A 14,802-nucleotide genomic window follows, 5' to 3' on the forward strand; every position below is an offset into this window, starting at 1 on the left:
GCTCCTAAGTGAAAAATCCCCTCCAAAATTTTACCTTCATGGTTTATAACGTTCCCGCATCCGTATATGAGCGTCTTATTGAATTCGACACTCTTCCGCTTCCCTTTAACTATTGTTGACATCTACGTAACACCAAAGTGTCGCACGGATTGTTGCGGCCTGAGACACCGACGCGTTTTGTGGCTTTCCTATTGCATGATGTTTTAAGACGGCTACGGGAAACCAAAACGAAATCGAGCTAGTGGGCGATGCCGGATGCTGCCGAAGCGAAACATGATGACCACATCTTGCCACCTGTGGCAGCGAACGGCAGTGCGTTTGGATTATCGCCAACTAAAAGCATGCAGTATGCTACCAATAGCACTACGCACCACGCACTGTAAAACAGATAGGTGAAGATGCTTATCGCAACAGGTTTGGCGGCGGCATGCGACCACCTGGGCGGATATATACCGTTCTCGATCGCACGCACCTTGCGCCTCCTATTCTTGTTCACATGAGATCTAGTGGCTGGAAAATGTATACGAACACAGTCTGCAGCCAGGAACGGTGGTGCGTCTCGATTATCGCCTATTAAATGCGTGCGCTACACTTCCGACAGCACCATGCGCTGTGGAACAGATAGGCGAAGATACTTATTGTAATAGGATTTGTGGTGATATCTGTCGATGCCACAGCAGCTTCACCACAATATTCGCCCACCTGTCTCACGCGAAAACGTCGGTGTGAACTCAGTTTCTCATTTCGGTACCAGCAAATCTTCTTAGGGGTCCTAGCACACGGCAATCAAGGTTATCACCGCCAATTGTATTGTGATAAGCGCCTTCACCCATCTGCTTAACAACGTGTGGTGCTGTCAGAACCATAGTGCACGCTTTTAACAGGCGGTAACTGAAATGTGCCACCATTTGCAGCTGCAGACTGTGGTCGTACACGTTTTATGGCTGCTAGATGGCATGTGAACGAGAAAAGGTGCAGGGCTCGCACAATTGAGAAGAGTATATAGCCACCTGTCTCCCGTGAAAATGACGACGTGCATAGTTTTTTGTTCCAGTACCAATCAGCAAATCTCCGCCCGGGTTGTCCCACTCCAAATTCACAGTTATTGCCATCAAACCTATTGCGATAAGCATCTTCACCTATCTGTTTTACCGCGCATGGTGCGTTGTGCCATTGGTAGCATGCTGCACGCTTTTAGCAGGTGATAATCGAAATGCACCACCGTTCCGTGCTGCAGATGGCACAATGTGGGCATCAGGTTTCACTTCGGCTGCATCAGGCGTCATGCACCAGTTCGATTACGTTTCGGTTTCCCATCGCCCTTTTAAAACACCATGCAATAGGAAAACAATAAAACATGTCTTGGGCCGCCGGAGTACAGTCGTACCCGACTATATCGAACTCGTTTACATCGAATTATTCTACATATCGAACAATTTCTGGGCATGGTGTAGTTACAATGAGTATATATAGCAAAAAAATATGCTTACTGTTCTACTCCAAGTAGCAGACAGACGCTTCGGTGGCAGCAACGCAAAAAGCCCTTTATTCAAGGCAGCAGCGTGCTTTTATAGATAACGCTGCATGCCGGTCAGGCACACGTCATTCACGGTACAATCTTATCAGACCGCCTGGCCGATACAGAACACTTACGAACAAAAATAGCAGCGACTCCCGATTTATAGAGCGTCAAGCGGCAGAAAAGTGCCCCCAGAAGTTGGCTTTCTCTTGTGGTGGCGGGGAAACCCGGCAGCGCAGGTCCATCCAACCGCTCTCCCTACCATGAGCACGCTAGCTTGGGCGAGCTGTCGACACCCCCCTGCAAAAAATGATCCTGGCCCGCTCGCAGTGTTTGCTCAGACAGCCAATCAGAGGCTCTTGTGCCCTCGTCGTGCAAGATAGCGAAAGTGCGAGTTGTCTTGCTGCTTTTAGAGTTCATTGTGTTGCGCCTTGTGGGCATTCTCTCACCGTGTAGCCGTGATGAAGCGGCAGATTTCGCCTTTCATCGTGACGCTCGAAAGCATAAATCGGGTTGAACGCAGTGAGAAGTCTGATGTCCCTGCAGCGTGCAAGATTCCAAGGAGCACTTTCGGCGCAATCTTGAAGAATAAGGGGGAGATTAGGGCTAAAGCGGACAAACTCACGACCCGGTGCCAGTGGCACCTGATGCGTACGTACGGCCATGTACAAGTGGTTCATCAGAAATTGCTTCTGACATGCCGGCTTCCGCGTGCTCGATGATGACTAAATTTTGGATGAATGCGAGGAAGTCGTTGCCGGTGTTGCCAAAGTTTGGAGCGAGCTGTCAGAATTTCCGGAAGCTGTCAAAGAATTAATGGTGGACGAGTTTGTGAGTGAAGATGATGGTGTCGCGACCACGGGAGAGCCCGAAAAATCAAAGACTACATTGCAGACATCATAAGTGAAAGTGGGCAAAATGAGTAAAGCAACGACGGTCCTTTCTCCTCCGAAGTGATTGGTGCACTCGCACTAGTTTGGTGCTTCTGTGCAAATGAGAAAGGTTGTGGCCTCAGCTGTTCCGACTCTTTAGACAATGTGGAGAAGTGAAATAGCCCAAGCAGAAGAAAATGCAGGACTATATCATGCGAAACTAAGCTAGTTTCATCAATAATGTGATTTTATAAATGGTATGTGCTTTTATGACATCACAATTATTTAGCAGGCTTATATCGAATTACGCTCTATATCGAACTGATGGGCATTTTCTTGCGAATTTGATATTGCCGGGTTCGACTGTATCACCAGCTCCATGCGCGTCAGCGTCTCGTGCTGCAACGATCTGCGCAACGCATTGCAATACGTAGATGTCAACAATAGTTGAGTCTGTCAAATTTGAGAAATTCGAGCCATTGCACGATGGCCTGCTGTGCCAACAGCCGCCGCGCGTTCATTTTCCAGCCTTCTCCGCGCGCCTCTCTCTCATCGCCCTTCCACCCCTCTGAACATGAATTGGCTGTGCCCATAGCTCTATGCCAGGCCACCCTCCAAAACATGAACTGACTGCTCCAAGTGTGCTGCTTCCAGATTGCTCGCTGGATCCTTATGCAGCGCAGTTCTGCAAACTACTTTAATTGCTCAGCCTCATTTGACTCGCCGCCGAAATGGAAGATAGCTGATCCACCCACTTATCATCGGCAATACACGACGTTGCCAGTGAAAAGAAAGCATACAGCTATAGATGTGAAAGCTAAGTGCTTCCAACCGATGAGGTGATCGTCGTGAACATGCTTGCATCTGATAGTGACGGGAACAATGGCAGCGATGACACAGCAGGACAGGTTGCCTCAACGTTGTCCTCACAGGAGGCCTGGCAGACGATTCATTCCCTCCCTCTAGGGCTTTGTTTTCGAGGGGAATCTTCCGTGGAGCACCTGGATGCGCTGGAGAAGTATGTCGGCAAGCTTTGCGTAAAGCGTGCAAGGCAGACGGACATAGGGTTTTCTGGTGCAAGCCAGTGAGAAGTACGTGGGGAGATGCTTGTAGCGATCTCGCCTCAGCGTTCCTTCTGGATTTCTCAAGCTGACAGGCTGCCGTGGCAACCTTCTCACATTTTTTAAAAGGCCCCTTTAGGAGCACCAGAGCGATGTCTCGGCGGAGCTCACATATCACTTGCCGTCCGTGACCCCTCTTTGCAGTTGTTATAGCAATGTCATTCTTTGATGCAGACAGCCACGGCTTGTCACCCGCAATGGGAGCGCCCAGGAAGCAGTTAAACGAGTGAACATAATCAGCAGCCGGATGGAGGAAAGTGATGGCGAGAGGCACTGCTAGTTTTCTCACATCAGCTCTGCCATCCCCCTATTTTGATTTTGTTGTGCAACCTTGTTATATCAACTAACGGTTATAACAATGGAATTTTCGTGGCACTTGAATACTGTTAGAAGTGGGTTTGGCTGTATCTATAAGATATCTTCGTTTATATGATCCTGTTACGTACGACTTGCCAGTGCCAACGTTTGCGATAGAGAAACCAAATAAGTGACCGAATACAGTTATGCTTGTATTTTACCAGTTCATACATGTCCGGAAAACACAATCTTTCGGCACCAACGTTCAGTAGGTAGCCAAAGTGCGATCGTGTGTTATGTTTCCTTCCAGGCTGCTAGATCCTGTATAAACAAGAAAAGGCACGAGGTGCACACCATCGAGAGCAGTAGCCACCCGTCCCGCAGCTTCGCCGCGATACTCACCCGCCTCACCCGATAACGGTGGTGTGCACTAAGTTTCTTATTACAGTATAAGTAAATCTCCTCCCAGGTCATCACACACCGCATTCACAGCTATCGCTGGCAACCCTTTTGCAATAAGCATCTTCACCTATCTGTTTCACAGCACGTGGGCCATAGTGCTGCTGGAAGGATACGGAACACCTTTAATAGGCAATAACCCAAATGCACCGCCGCTTGCTGCTGCAGGCAGTGCAAAGGAAGCATCATGTAGTGCTCTGGTGGCATTGCAGGCTTCGTATTCTGGTGTTGTCCATGAACTCGATTTCATTTACATTTCCCGTCGCAGTCTTAAAACACTATGCAATAGAAAAACGACAATGTGCGTCTTTGGTCTCTTGGGCCCTACCAGCTCGGCGGGCGTCCATGCCTGCCTCAACAATTTGTGCCAACAAAATGCACCGCTCGTAGAAGCTGCCGACTCAGGCTGAATTCGAGGAGCACAAACGTAAGCCTGCCGAAGTCATAAAAGCGACAACATGCATCTCAGGCCGCTCGAACCCCACCCGCTCAGCTCACATCGGCATCTCGTGCTGCAATGATTCAACAACGGTTTTCATTGCCGTGTTTACTAGAATCCAACGCACACTTTTTCTTCCGATAAAACGGGTCCGAAAATTGCGTGCGTGTTAGAATCGAGTATGACCCTAAATCTGTGTCACCACATCGCCATCGGCATTTCAAAGTGGTTGCCTCGCACACGCTTCGAGCCTAGCTGCTGTAGCTTCCTCCATGTGATGTAGTACGTGTGCTCAGGTTAGTACACCATCCGTCTTCCCGTTCTTCTCGTTTTTCGCGTTTGCTCTATCAACATGGAAGTGCCGACTGCAAAGACAGGCAGAGTTCATCACGATGCCGCAAGTAAAAGGAAAGCGATCAAGTGTGCGGAGACGGTCGAAAATGGGGCCGCATCACGGGTGTTCGCAGTTTCTGAAACTCGCTTGTGGGACAGGTGCAAACAGGAGAGGCGTTCTACACCGGCGGCTGCTATGTATGGCGCGGCCGTGCAGCCCCTATCTTGAAAGCAATCTGCGATGCAGACAGAGTCTCCGCATCTAGGCGCACCGTGTTGTCTTCTCGTCACTTAGTTCGCGTTGAAGCGACAGTTCGCACAAAGGTCAATTCGCTTGCTCCTGCTGCCACACTTCTCGCTTCCAGCATTTTGATAAAGAGCTTCCGTGATCATTGCACAAGACTTGTTCATGTTTGCTTGTTCGCACGTGACACCATGGTTGTTAATTTAGTAAGCGAATGTTTAAAAGTTTATACGGCCGATAAAACTAGTATCCTTACTTTTCGATTAGCTGTCTACTAATTTTCTATTGTAATCGACGCTTTTCCTTTCTGGCGAAACTGCTACTTTTTTTATTTATCGCAACTTTAGCGCATTTGGAGTAAATCTTTTTTACCGTATTTACTCGAATCTAGGCCGACCCCGATTCTAAGCAGACCCCCTAAAATCTGAAGCCCAAAAAATATGTATATATATATGTTACCTCGAATGTAGGCCGAACAAAAAAAGCGAGGACAGCGTTCACAAAATGCAAACAGATTTATTGAATCTGAAAGTGCGGAGCTCATTCAACGTCGTCGTTGCTGCTAGACTCGTTGCTGTGCTCCTTGTCACTCACCTTCAAACAGTGCACTATCTTCAGTACCATTAAGCGCATTAGATATGCTGCACTTTTTAAAGGTGTGCACAATCAAAGTACCTGGGATGTCATCCCACGCTGCAGCTACCCAGCCCGCCAGCTGCGATAGCGATGCACGTTCGATGCGGCCTGTTGCCGTTAGCATGTGGTCTTCGTCAGTCAACCAGTCCGTGTAATATTTCCGCAGGCAATCCTTGAAAGGTTTGTTGATGCAGACATCAAGTGGCTGCAACTGGCCCGTCATGCCACCCGGTATGACAGCGAGGTCCATGTTTGCTTGGGCGAGCGCAGCCTTCACGTTGTTGGTCAAGTGCCCACGGTAAGAGTCGACGACAAGGAGCGTGTTCATTGTCAAAAGGGCTCCTGGATGCCGTCGCCACACTATCTTAACCCACTCTTCCGCCGTCGCATCTGTCATCCACCCATTCTCATTTGCCCACACAATGACATTTCTTGGGAAAGTTTCTCAAGCAGGCAGTGTCTTCCTTTTAAATATATAAGGAGGGAGTTTATGTCCATCAGCTGTGCAGCACAGCATCACAGTTGTGCGCTGCTTCTCGTAGCCTGCAGAGCGCACCTTCACCTCATTGGCACCCTTTTCATTCACGGTGTACGCCACTGGCATATCAAAATACACAACCATCTGGTCGGCGGTACCGATTTGCCCAAGGTTGTAGCCTGCTGCTTCTCTCTTTCGCAGCACGTAGCGCTGCAAACCTATCAGCTTTTCTTCGAAATCGCTTGACAGCTTCTGGGTGATTGAAGTGCGACGTCGGATGCTGAAGCCGAAGCGCTTCATGAATTTGTGAAGCCAGCTCCAGCTGGCTTTGAAATCCTTTGGCGTTAGGCCTCGCTCCCTCGAAAGGTCCCTAGCTTTCGCTTGGAGCACTTTTGTTGTCACTGGAAGGGCAGCTGCTCTTTGCGTCCGAACAAAGTCGGCCAAAACTGTCTCCACTTCGTGGTGACGGCCTTTCTTTGGTCCGCTAAATGCCATCCTCGTTGCAGCGCACGCAAAAAGCTGCTGTCATCGTCCCCTCCAACGACGGACATTTTTCTCATCGATGCCGAAGTCCCACCAGGCTTGAAGGTCTGACGATGCCTCTGCGGCTATCACAACTTTTCGCTAGAAAGCGGCCCTGTAGTGGCATCTCCTACTTGGTGCCATTGCGATAACACCACGCCGTACACCGATACGGCCGACACGACACAGGTCAAAATGGTGACCTCGCTTGTGTACGGTTGGCTACTGGCACAGCTAGTAGCGGGTGCGATAATGACTTTTCTAGATGACGCTAGCTATGCACCATATTTAGTAGTTTCAATGAAAAACTGGCGCGTTATTTAAAATCCTCGAATCTAAGCCGACCCTAGAGTTTGGAATATGATTATTTGAAAAATACTATTTGCCTAGATTCAAATAAATACGGTATTCCATATGAGAGAAAGTTGTATTCCTGTAAGAATTCCACGGTACTGTAAAGGACTTTTCTTTCTTTAGGTCGCGGCCAACAGGTGTGCGTTACAATTGAGGGCGCGTTAGAATTGAGTAAATAGGGTATGCGGATATCAACTACAGTTGAGTGTTCTTTTTTTTCTTTTTAGTTTCTTGGGATTGTTCGCTATCTCAGTTAGTACGTCCTTTCTTGCATTTTTCCCCAAAACATATGAAGAGGTTCCACTGTACAAACGCTGAGACAAAAGGTTTCATGTCAGCACATATTCAACATGGCTGCAAAAGTAAATGCACACAAAAGGCTGATATGCACAGGCAAGCACTGGATTGCTCGAGTGCGAGGTCACAATCGCAGCTTTCTCACCATTGGCGACAGCGATGGAAGCATTGGCTACTGTCGCTGTAGCAGAGCTGCTTGGCGCTGTTGGAACAGCTGGTGGTGGCATGGTGGTGCGTGGAGTGGCACTGCACTGCGAGGCATTCTTCTTTTCCTGCAGAAAGAAGAGCTGCTGACTGAGCACGATTCTCAAGCCTACATGGCCGTCGATATCACGTGATTAAATGTCAATGTTACCCAGTTGTAATCAAAACAAGTGTCGTGGAAGCAGCCCCGCTTGCCCCCTTCTAAATACGATTCTGCGCACTGAACCAGTGACCAAACGCATTTAGCTTCAATCCACGGATCGTGTCTGGCCACGCAACGATAGGGCAGGCTACATGAAACTACCGTAAAAACCGGACTATAGGTCGGACCGGAATATAGGTCAATTCCCCAACTAACGAATTCTAAAAATGAAAAAAATATATATATATTTTTCAATCGCAAAAGTAGCGAAAGACATGACACCCTTGCCTTGAAACAAATGCGACTCAGCGGGCTGCACAATGGTGACAGTATTTATTTAAATGCTGCTCGCATGCGCACCTGGCCAAGTTTTTAGCAGTATCGCGCGACCATCGACCCGCATGCTTGTCAACACCTTATTAACGGCGCTGAGCAGCGAAACAAACGAGATACGCGCATGTGTACACATGCCCTTACTTTCGCAATTTCACCAAGGTGCTGACAAACACGCGGGTCGATGGTCGCGCGATACTATTAAAAATTCGTCGGGTGCACAGTACACAGAACGGCACGAAGTGCGCAAGCGCTACTCCGAATCAGAGCAACGCCTTTGATCAGAGTCGGATGACGAGTGCTTCTCGCTGCCCAGTCCATAGGCACGTGCGATCTCTACCGCTTTCAAACGGATGCATTCGGCAGTCACAGGCAGCGATCTTACACACAGCTCTCGGACGGACTCCACAACCTTGCCTTCCAGTTCTGCAGTCCGCTGTGATCCGGCCATGAAATGACGTTTTCTTTTGGTTGCTGCAAGTTGTAATATGTTGCTTTTGTCTCCGCCACTACCAAATGCTCTTTTCGGACACACCAAGTTCGCACGGCGCCGCCAGGTTGCCGTGGGCTTCCACGTACTCAATCGCCTTTTTCTTGAAGGCGACAGTGAATTGACGTCGGCTTCCGCTCATTTTGAAACAAAATGAAAATGCAGCCTTTAATTAATATAACTTTGCGACAATGCAAACGCAAAATGCCGGTGCCACAATGTCGCCACGCCACGCTGCTGCTGATGGCGAAGGCGGCTGTTTACTTCATCCGCCCATTGTTGCAAGACTTCCGTAGTTTTTCCACCAATGTCCGGTATATAAGTCGAAGGTCGACTTTTCGCAAAGGTTTTTTGAAAAAAAGTTCGACCTATATCCCCCAACGGTCGATCCCCCAACGTTAGTTGAGGGTTAGTTAGCTGCTGCGGTCCCACAGCACGTCGTCATCAAGTGCGAGTCCATATTTGGTGAACGACTGCACCACAACATCGCGCGGTACCGACGCCCACGCAGAGAGGACCCACCCGTACACAGTAGCCAAGGAGGCCCTCCTCACACGCCCGCTTAGGGTAAGTTTGCGGTTTTCTCTGGATATCCACTCGTTGTATTCGCGGCGCAGCAGGTCCTTAAAAGACTTGTTGACCCCCTCGTCGAGAGGCTGAAGCAGCCCCGTCAAGCCACCGGGGATTACAAGCATGTTGGTGTGCTCCTTGTGAAGCACCACTTTCACCTTGTTGGTGAGGGGGCCCCGGAAGGAGTCTGTAGTGCGGGACGCGAGCGCGGCTGGAAATCAGCAGAAAGGAGTGAGTGATGTGTCCCTGAAGAACAAGCAACAACTGACTGTATTTTTGTGTTTGTTCAGCCTCTACGGCTTGGTTGCACACCCTCGCACCACTTCCCTTTCCCACACACTCCACGATAATATTTTATCGAGTCAAAAGGGGAAAGGGTGTCTGGCTGCTGCTGTGTGACCGTGAGGCCGCCAAAAGTCCAACGCTAGCAGGTGGGGGATGTCTCTCTTGAGGGATGCCCCCAGCCTCAGGAGCCACACCAGACAGTACCACTCCACTATCATATCATCTGTCATAAAGTCCTTTGCATTCACCCGTACCACAACGCCTTTAGGAAGTAATTCTTTAGGCATTGTGTTCCTTTTAAACACGATGTATGGGCGAAGCTTGGTGCCATTCGCCAAACATGACAACATGACAGTAAAACGCAGCTTTTCATTGCCCGTTCTTGGTGAATTCACATCGCATGCTCCCTTAACGCTCACTGTCGTATTGCCGGTCATATCAAAGTATACGGGAGTCTGGTCGGCATTGCCAATCTGGCCGAGCAAATACCGTCGGGAGTCGCGAAGTTTCAGGAATTGCCTATAGAAGGCGAGGACCTTCTCCTCATATGTGGCCGGCAACTTCTGGCACATGCTGATGCGTCTACGTAGGGAGAAGCCAGCCCTCTTCATAAATTTACATGCCCAGGCCCTGCTAGCTTTGAATTGAGTCCTCGGTATCCCTGCTTCCGAAGCAAAGACACAGGCTTGTTGCTTGATCATTTCACACGTGACCAACAGTGATCGATCGCGTAGATCAGTCATGTATGCCGCAAGCTTCGTCTCCAGCTCCGGAAAGTGTCCCAACTTAGGCCCACCAAAACCACAGCACTTGGAGTCGCACGAGAAAATTTCCTCGTGCTGAAGCTGCCACTGCTGCACCACACATTCACTCACTCCAAACTTGCGTCCTGCAGCACAGTTGTTAGTTTCCTCGGCATGGAGTATAGCAGCCCGTTTGAATGCTGCTGTGAACGAGCGCCAACAGTTCCTTGGACCCAGGGCACTCATGACAGGCACGACGATTCAGCACAACCGGCACAACAGAAGCACAGAAGTGACAATCATGTGGCCGTCGAAAAAACCGTATCTCAAAGAGAAGCTTTTCCGTCAACTACCAATACCCCCCAAACGGCGACTCTTCCATTAAGGATCGATGCTCCCACAAGAGCCTTGCGCTCGCGGTGCGCGCAATAAATGTTAAAAAAAAAAAAAACTGCTGTACAAGCTTGTGGAATAACAATACGCTGGGTTAAGCGTGAAACATCATTCACAAGAAGAACATATTCGCTGCGAGATGACGACCATGCAAGCAACCGAAAGCGGCCACTGCCGCACTGCGGGATACCAAAACAAACGACATGCGGCTGACGAAAGCAGCCGCACACGATTTCCTGTACCTCGTGAGTACGTTACTCGCATTTAAGGAGTGTTTTGTTGGTCTCTAATAAACAAAATGAGTATTAGCGAATTCCTTGATTCAATTCACGGAGCTAACATAGCCAGGATTGTATCACATTGCTCAATACATTTCCAAACTCGATAATGTATGGTGGGCACAGATTGGGAGCGCCAACTTTCAGAGTGGGCATCGCCTGTATTGACATCAAAATATATGCAATACGGTAAATTAATGTGCTACGCTTTGACCGTAACCATGGAAACATAGGTGCAAAGTTTCCAAATGAATTTTGAGCACCTGTTTTTTTCTTTTTTTTGTATGCATACCAAAAGCATGGTAAACAGGTGTTTTTGAATTTCGCCACCATCGAAATGCGGCTGCCATGAATGGGGTTTGATCTTGCGACCTCATGCTTAGCAGTCCGACAACGCCACTAAGCAGCCACGGTGGGTCAAAACCAAGAAAGCTTGCATACACAGCCACGCACAGCCCACAGGCACTTAGCAACACCAGAATCTTAAGCACATGCCTTATGAACAGCTGTCAGCCTTCTCCATGGTGCGTACTACTTGGGAAAGGCCAGACAGTCTTGCTATCTGCACACTCGTATGTAGCAGTGCTGTGCCGTGGAATTTGGTGGCTTCGGTTGTCATTAACTTTTGCTAATCATTCTTCCGGAGAAATGTTACAACAGATTGTAGATGTGGACAATCATGATGACATATCACCGAACATATCTCTGAAATCGATAAATGCTGGGGTTCCTCAAGGCAGCATTCTCGGACCGCTCTTGTTTACTTTTTGTTAATGATGTCACTAACATTAGTGAAACACGAACCTATATAACCTGCCCGAGCGTGAGGCACGGCTGGAGTCCCACCTCGTCGCCCAAGCAGCGCTATGCAGATGACGTGACTTCTATTTTGCAAGCCTAACATTAAAACACTTCAGTTAAACATCAATAATTTTTTTAAAGCCCTGCTCACATGGGGTAACAGAAATTCATGAAAAGTTAATACAAGCAAAACTAAAGAAATCCTTTTTACTCCTAAACAGTCGCTGGTAGTTCTCATGGAAAATCTCATGCTTCACCAAACGCCTGTAGAAGTTGTCGAACCCTTAGAAACATTCGGTGTTTACTACCACAGGCATGTGTCCTGGGACATGCACGTTAAGCACATTATCACTAAACTTTCGAGGACTGTCGGCATTTTGGCTAGATTATGTTTTTTTCTGCCACCAAATATCCAATTACTGATTTACAACGCATTATTTTTGCCCAACTTAAACTACTGCTTTCTTGTATGGGGCAAAACGACATCATCCAATTTACTTTAATGGGGTGTACTTCAGAAGAAAGCCCTCAGACACATAGCTGGCGTGCCCTCCAATACACTACAGATAAACTTTTCAAGCGGCTTAATGTAATACCTGTTCGTAATCTTTATTCACATAGTATGGCCATACGGTGTAAACATAGCATGAATACTAGGGGAGACATCATAACATTGTTATCGCACCTAATTATGACACCGATATACAACACACGGATCAAACAGTATTGGAAAGTCCCGTTTTGTTGAACTGAATATGGTGAACAAATGCCTCAATACAACATACCTGCACTTCTAAATTTTTTTCATGAATGAGAGATCGATATCGCAACTGTCAGCAAAAACACCCTGTGCTCGATCCTTGTAATGCGTTCATGATACCATTTGTTCTATGTGGATGTGCTTTTCATTATATGCATTTTATTCACGCATCCCTGCAATTCTTCGGATTTTCGGTTTTGATAGTTTGATAGCGAAATGTACGCTATTTCTGTTTTTAATGCTTCATGTGCTCACGTAACTGAAATGTTAGAAAGTGTATTACTAGTTTCTCCTACTGTATGCCTAGTAAAGGGGGTCCGAACCACTGATGAGTGAATTAATTTTCACTTTTCTCAATTCAATGTGGAAATAAACTCAATTTGATTCAATTCAATATTATTCCATCGCCACCCACGCAGGGTACCCACCTCAAGGTCACACTGGTTCTCCAGCCAGCTCTGGCGGTGCCGGTCAATGCCACTCGAGCAACGCTGCACCGCATCGCACCACGAGCAGCTGAATGAGAGCTGTGCCGAGCGGCATTCCTTGCAGGTCTTCAGGCCCAGGCATGCTGGGAGATGGTAAAGGGAGAGCAGAGTCGGTCACCCCAGACGTGCTGCAACGCAGGCACTATGGGCGCCTTCGCAAGCACATCTCGCCTCATGATCTGAGACCCACCACTGCCGAAAAGAAATGCTGCTCGATTCCGAAAATGAATTCTGGAACAACTACTTTTTTTGAAAAGTGCCACTAAAGCGGAACAGGTTTATTTGAAAGGTTTTAGACCAACAGTAGCTTTTGCACCAGGTGTATAGCTGCAAGCGCATGCTACTGTGGGCAAGAGAAACACAAATGGCGGTGACAATCTTATGAAGCAAGAAATGTCTGAAAAGACAGGCCAACTATTAGTAAGAAAGCTGGGGCACACAGGTACGGACACTTGCAGCCTGATCTCTACATGACAGCTCGCATTATCGGCAAACTGCTCACCTGCCCTGCCACAGCTTGTCGCGAATGATTATCCATGCTTTCCACTGTGTCCAAAGAAACAGGGAAGCTTTACTAACTTAACCCATTTGCTACTGTGTGCCATGCACATGGCTTCAGCATGTTGTGTCAAATGTTTGTTGTGTGCAGTGCAAGAGGCATTGCACACCTTTGTACAAGCAAAGAGGATAAATTTGTTCCTGATGATAAATGACATCAGCATGAAGCCTGAAAGACTTCCTCATCAGTTGACAAACATCTAATAAATAAGATGACTTAAACTATTTATGGTATAAAAAGCTTCATCTCATTGAGGCATCAAGTCACCTGGATATGAGCAGCAATTTTCATTTCACGTATGTTCATGGTCAGCGCAGTCGTCAACACTTTCCATACCGTCGTCACATTCTAATAAGATGTCCGTAATTTCTTCTCTCAAAGGCCATGGTGACAACTAACCAATACCATGCTCCCACTCACAAAGCCCATCAGATACGTTCAGCAGGCAAAAAAGTCATGGCTAAATATAAAAATGGACAACCAGCACTACATGTTCAGACGGTCTTTCAACTTAAAATAAGAATAAAAAAAGAATAAAAGCAGCAGCAGCTTGACAAATGAGGCATAGGTACCATGTTTACTCAAATACAGGTCGACCTCAATATGCTAACTTGCTGAGAAACAAAATGATACAATATTTGACTATTGGTTGACATATATTTTTTTTTAAAACACAGAACTTTGAACATGACACATCTTTATTTATGGTAAGATCAGCTTGTCCATCGCACTAGTCGATGCAACAAGCTGAATCATTGGGGCAGTGCCAGAGAATATTATCCGCCGTGCCCTCCAGTGCGTGGGATGGGCAGCATTTCTTAAAGCTAGTCTGCATAAACCTCACACTGGGTTTATGGCAGGTACTTCGAACAAATACTGTTAGCTCAGTATTTTTCCATGTTCTGTTCATGATTAGAGGTCGATATTGTGTGGTAACAAATATAGATCAACAGCACACTTTGAATTACATTAAAAAAGAAAAAAGGTCGACCTATATTTGAATAAATATGATACATGTATAGTCAGTGTTCTTGCACACCAATGTTTTGCTGGGTTTGCAATTTTCTGTGGCGGCATGTGAGGCTGGAGACCTACAAGCTTTGGTAGCTAGTGGTTTACACGTGAGCTGTGCACTCCAGCACTGCTCACAGTAGCCGTTGCAAGGCTACATTTATTAATGACAAC

General features: G+C 47.4%; 1 protein-coding gene across 1 annotated transcript in view; it reads right to left on the reverse strand.

The window, feature by feature from the left end:
- Window positions 1–14,802, reverse strand: part of l(1)G0289 (plexin domain containing lethal (1) G0289) — a 97,839-nt gene that overhangs the window by 18,188 nt on the left and 64,849 nt on the right. Inside the window, exons 10-11 of the mRNA XM_075682536.1 lie at window positions 12,999–13,141; window positions 7,717–7,843 (exon numbers count right to left, since the gene is read on the reverse strand). Of these exons, the coding sequence (XP_075538651.1) occupies window positions 7,717–7,843; window positions 12,999–13,141 (270 nt within the window). The remainder of the gene's footprint in view (window positions 1–7,716; window positions 7,844–12,998; window positions 13,142–14,802) is intronic.

This window comes from Dermacentor variabilis, chromosome 2 (assembly GCF_050947875.1).
Source record: "Dermacentor variabilis isolate Ectoservices chromosome 2, ASM5094787v1, whole genome shotgun sequence".
Lineage (NCBI taxonomy): Eukaryota > Metazoa > Arthropoda > Arachnida > Ixodida > Ixodidae > Dermacentor > Dermacentor variabilis.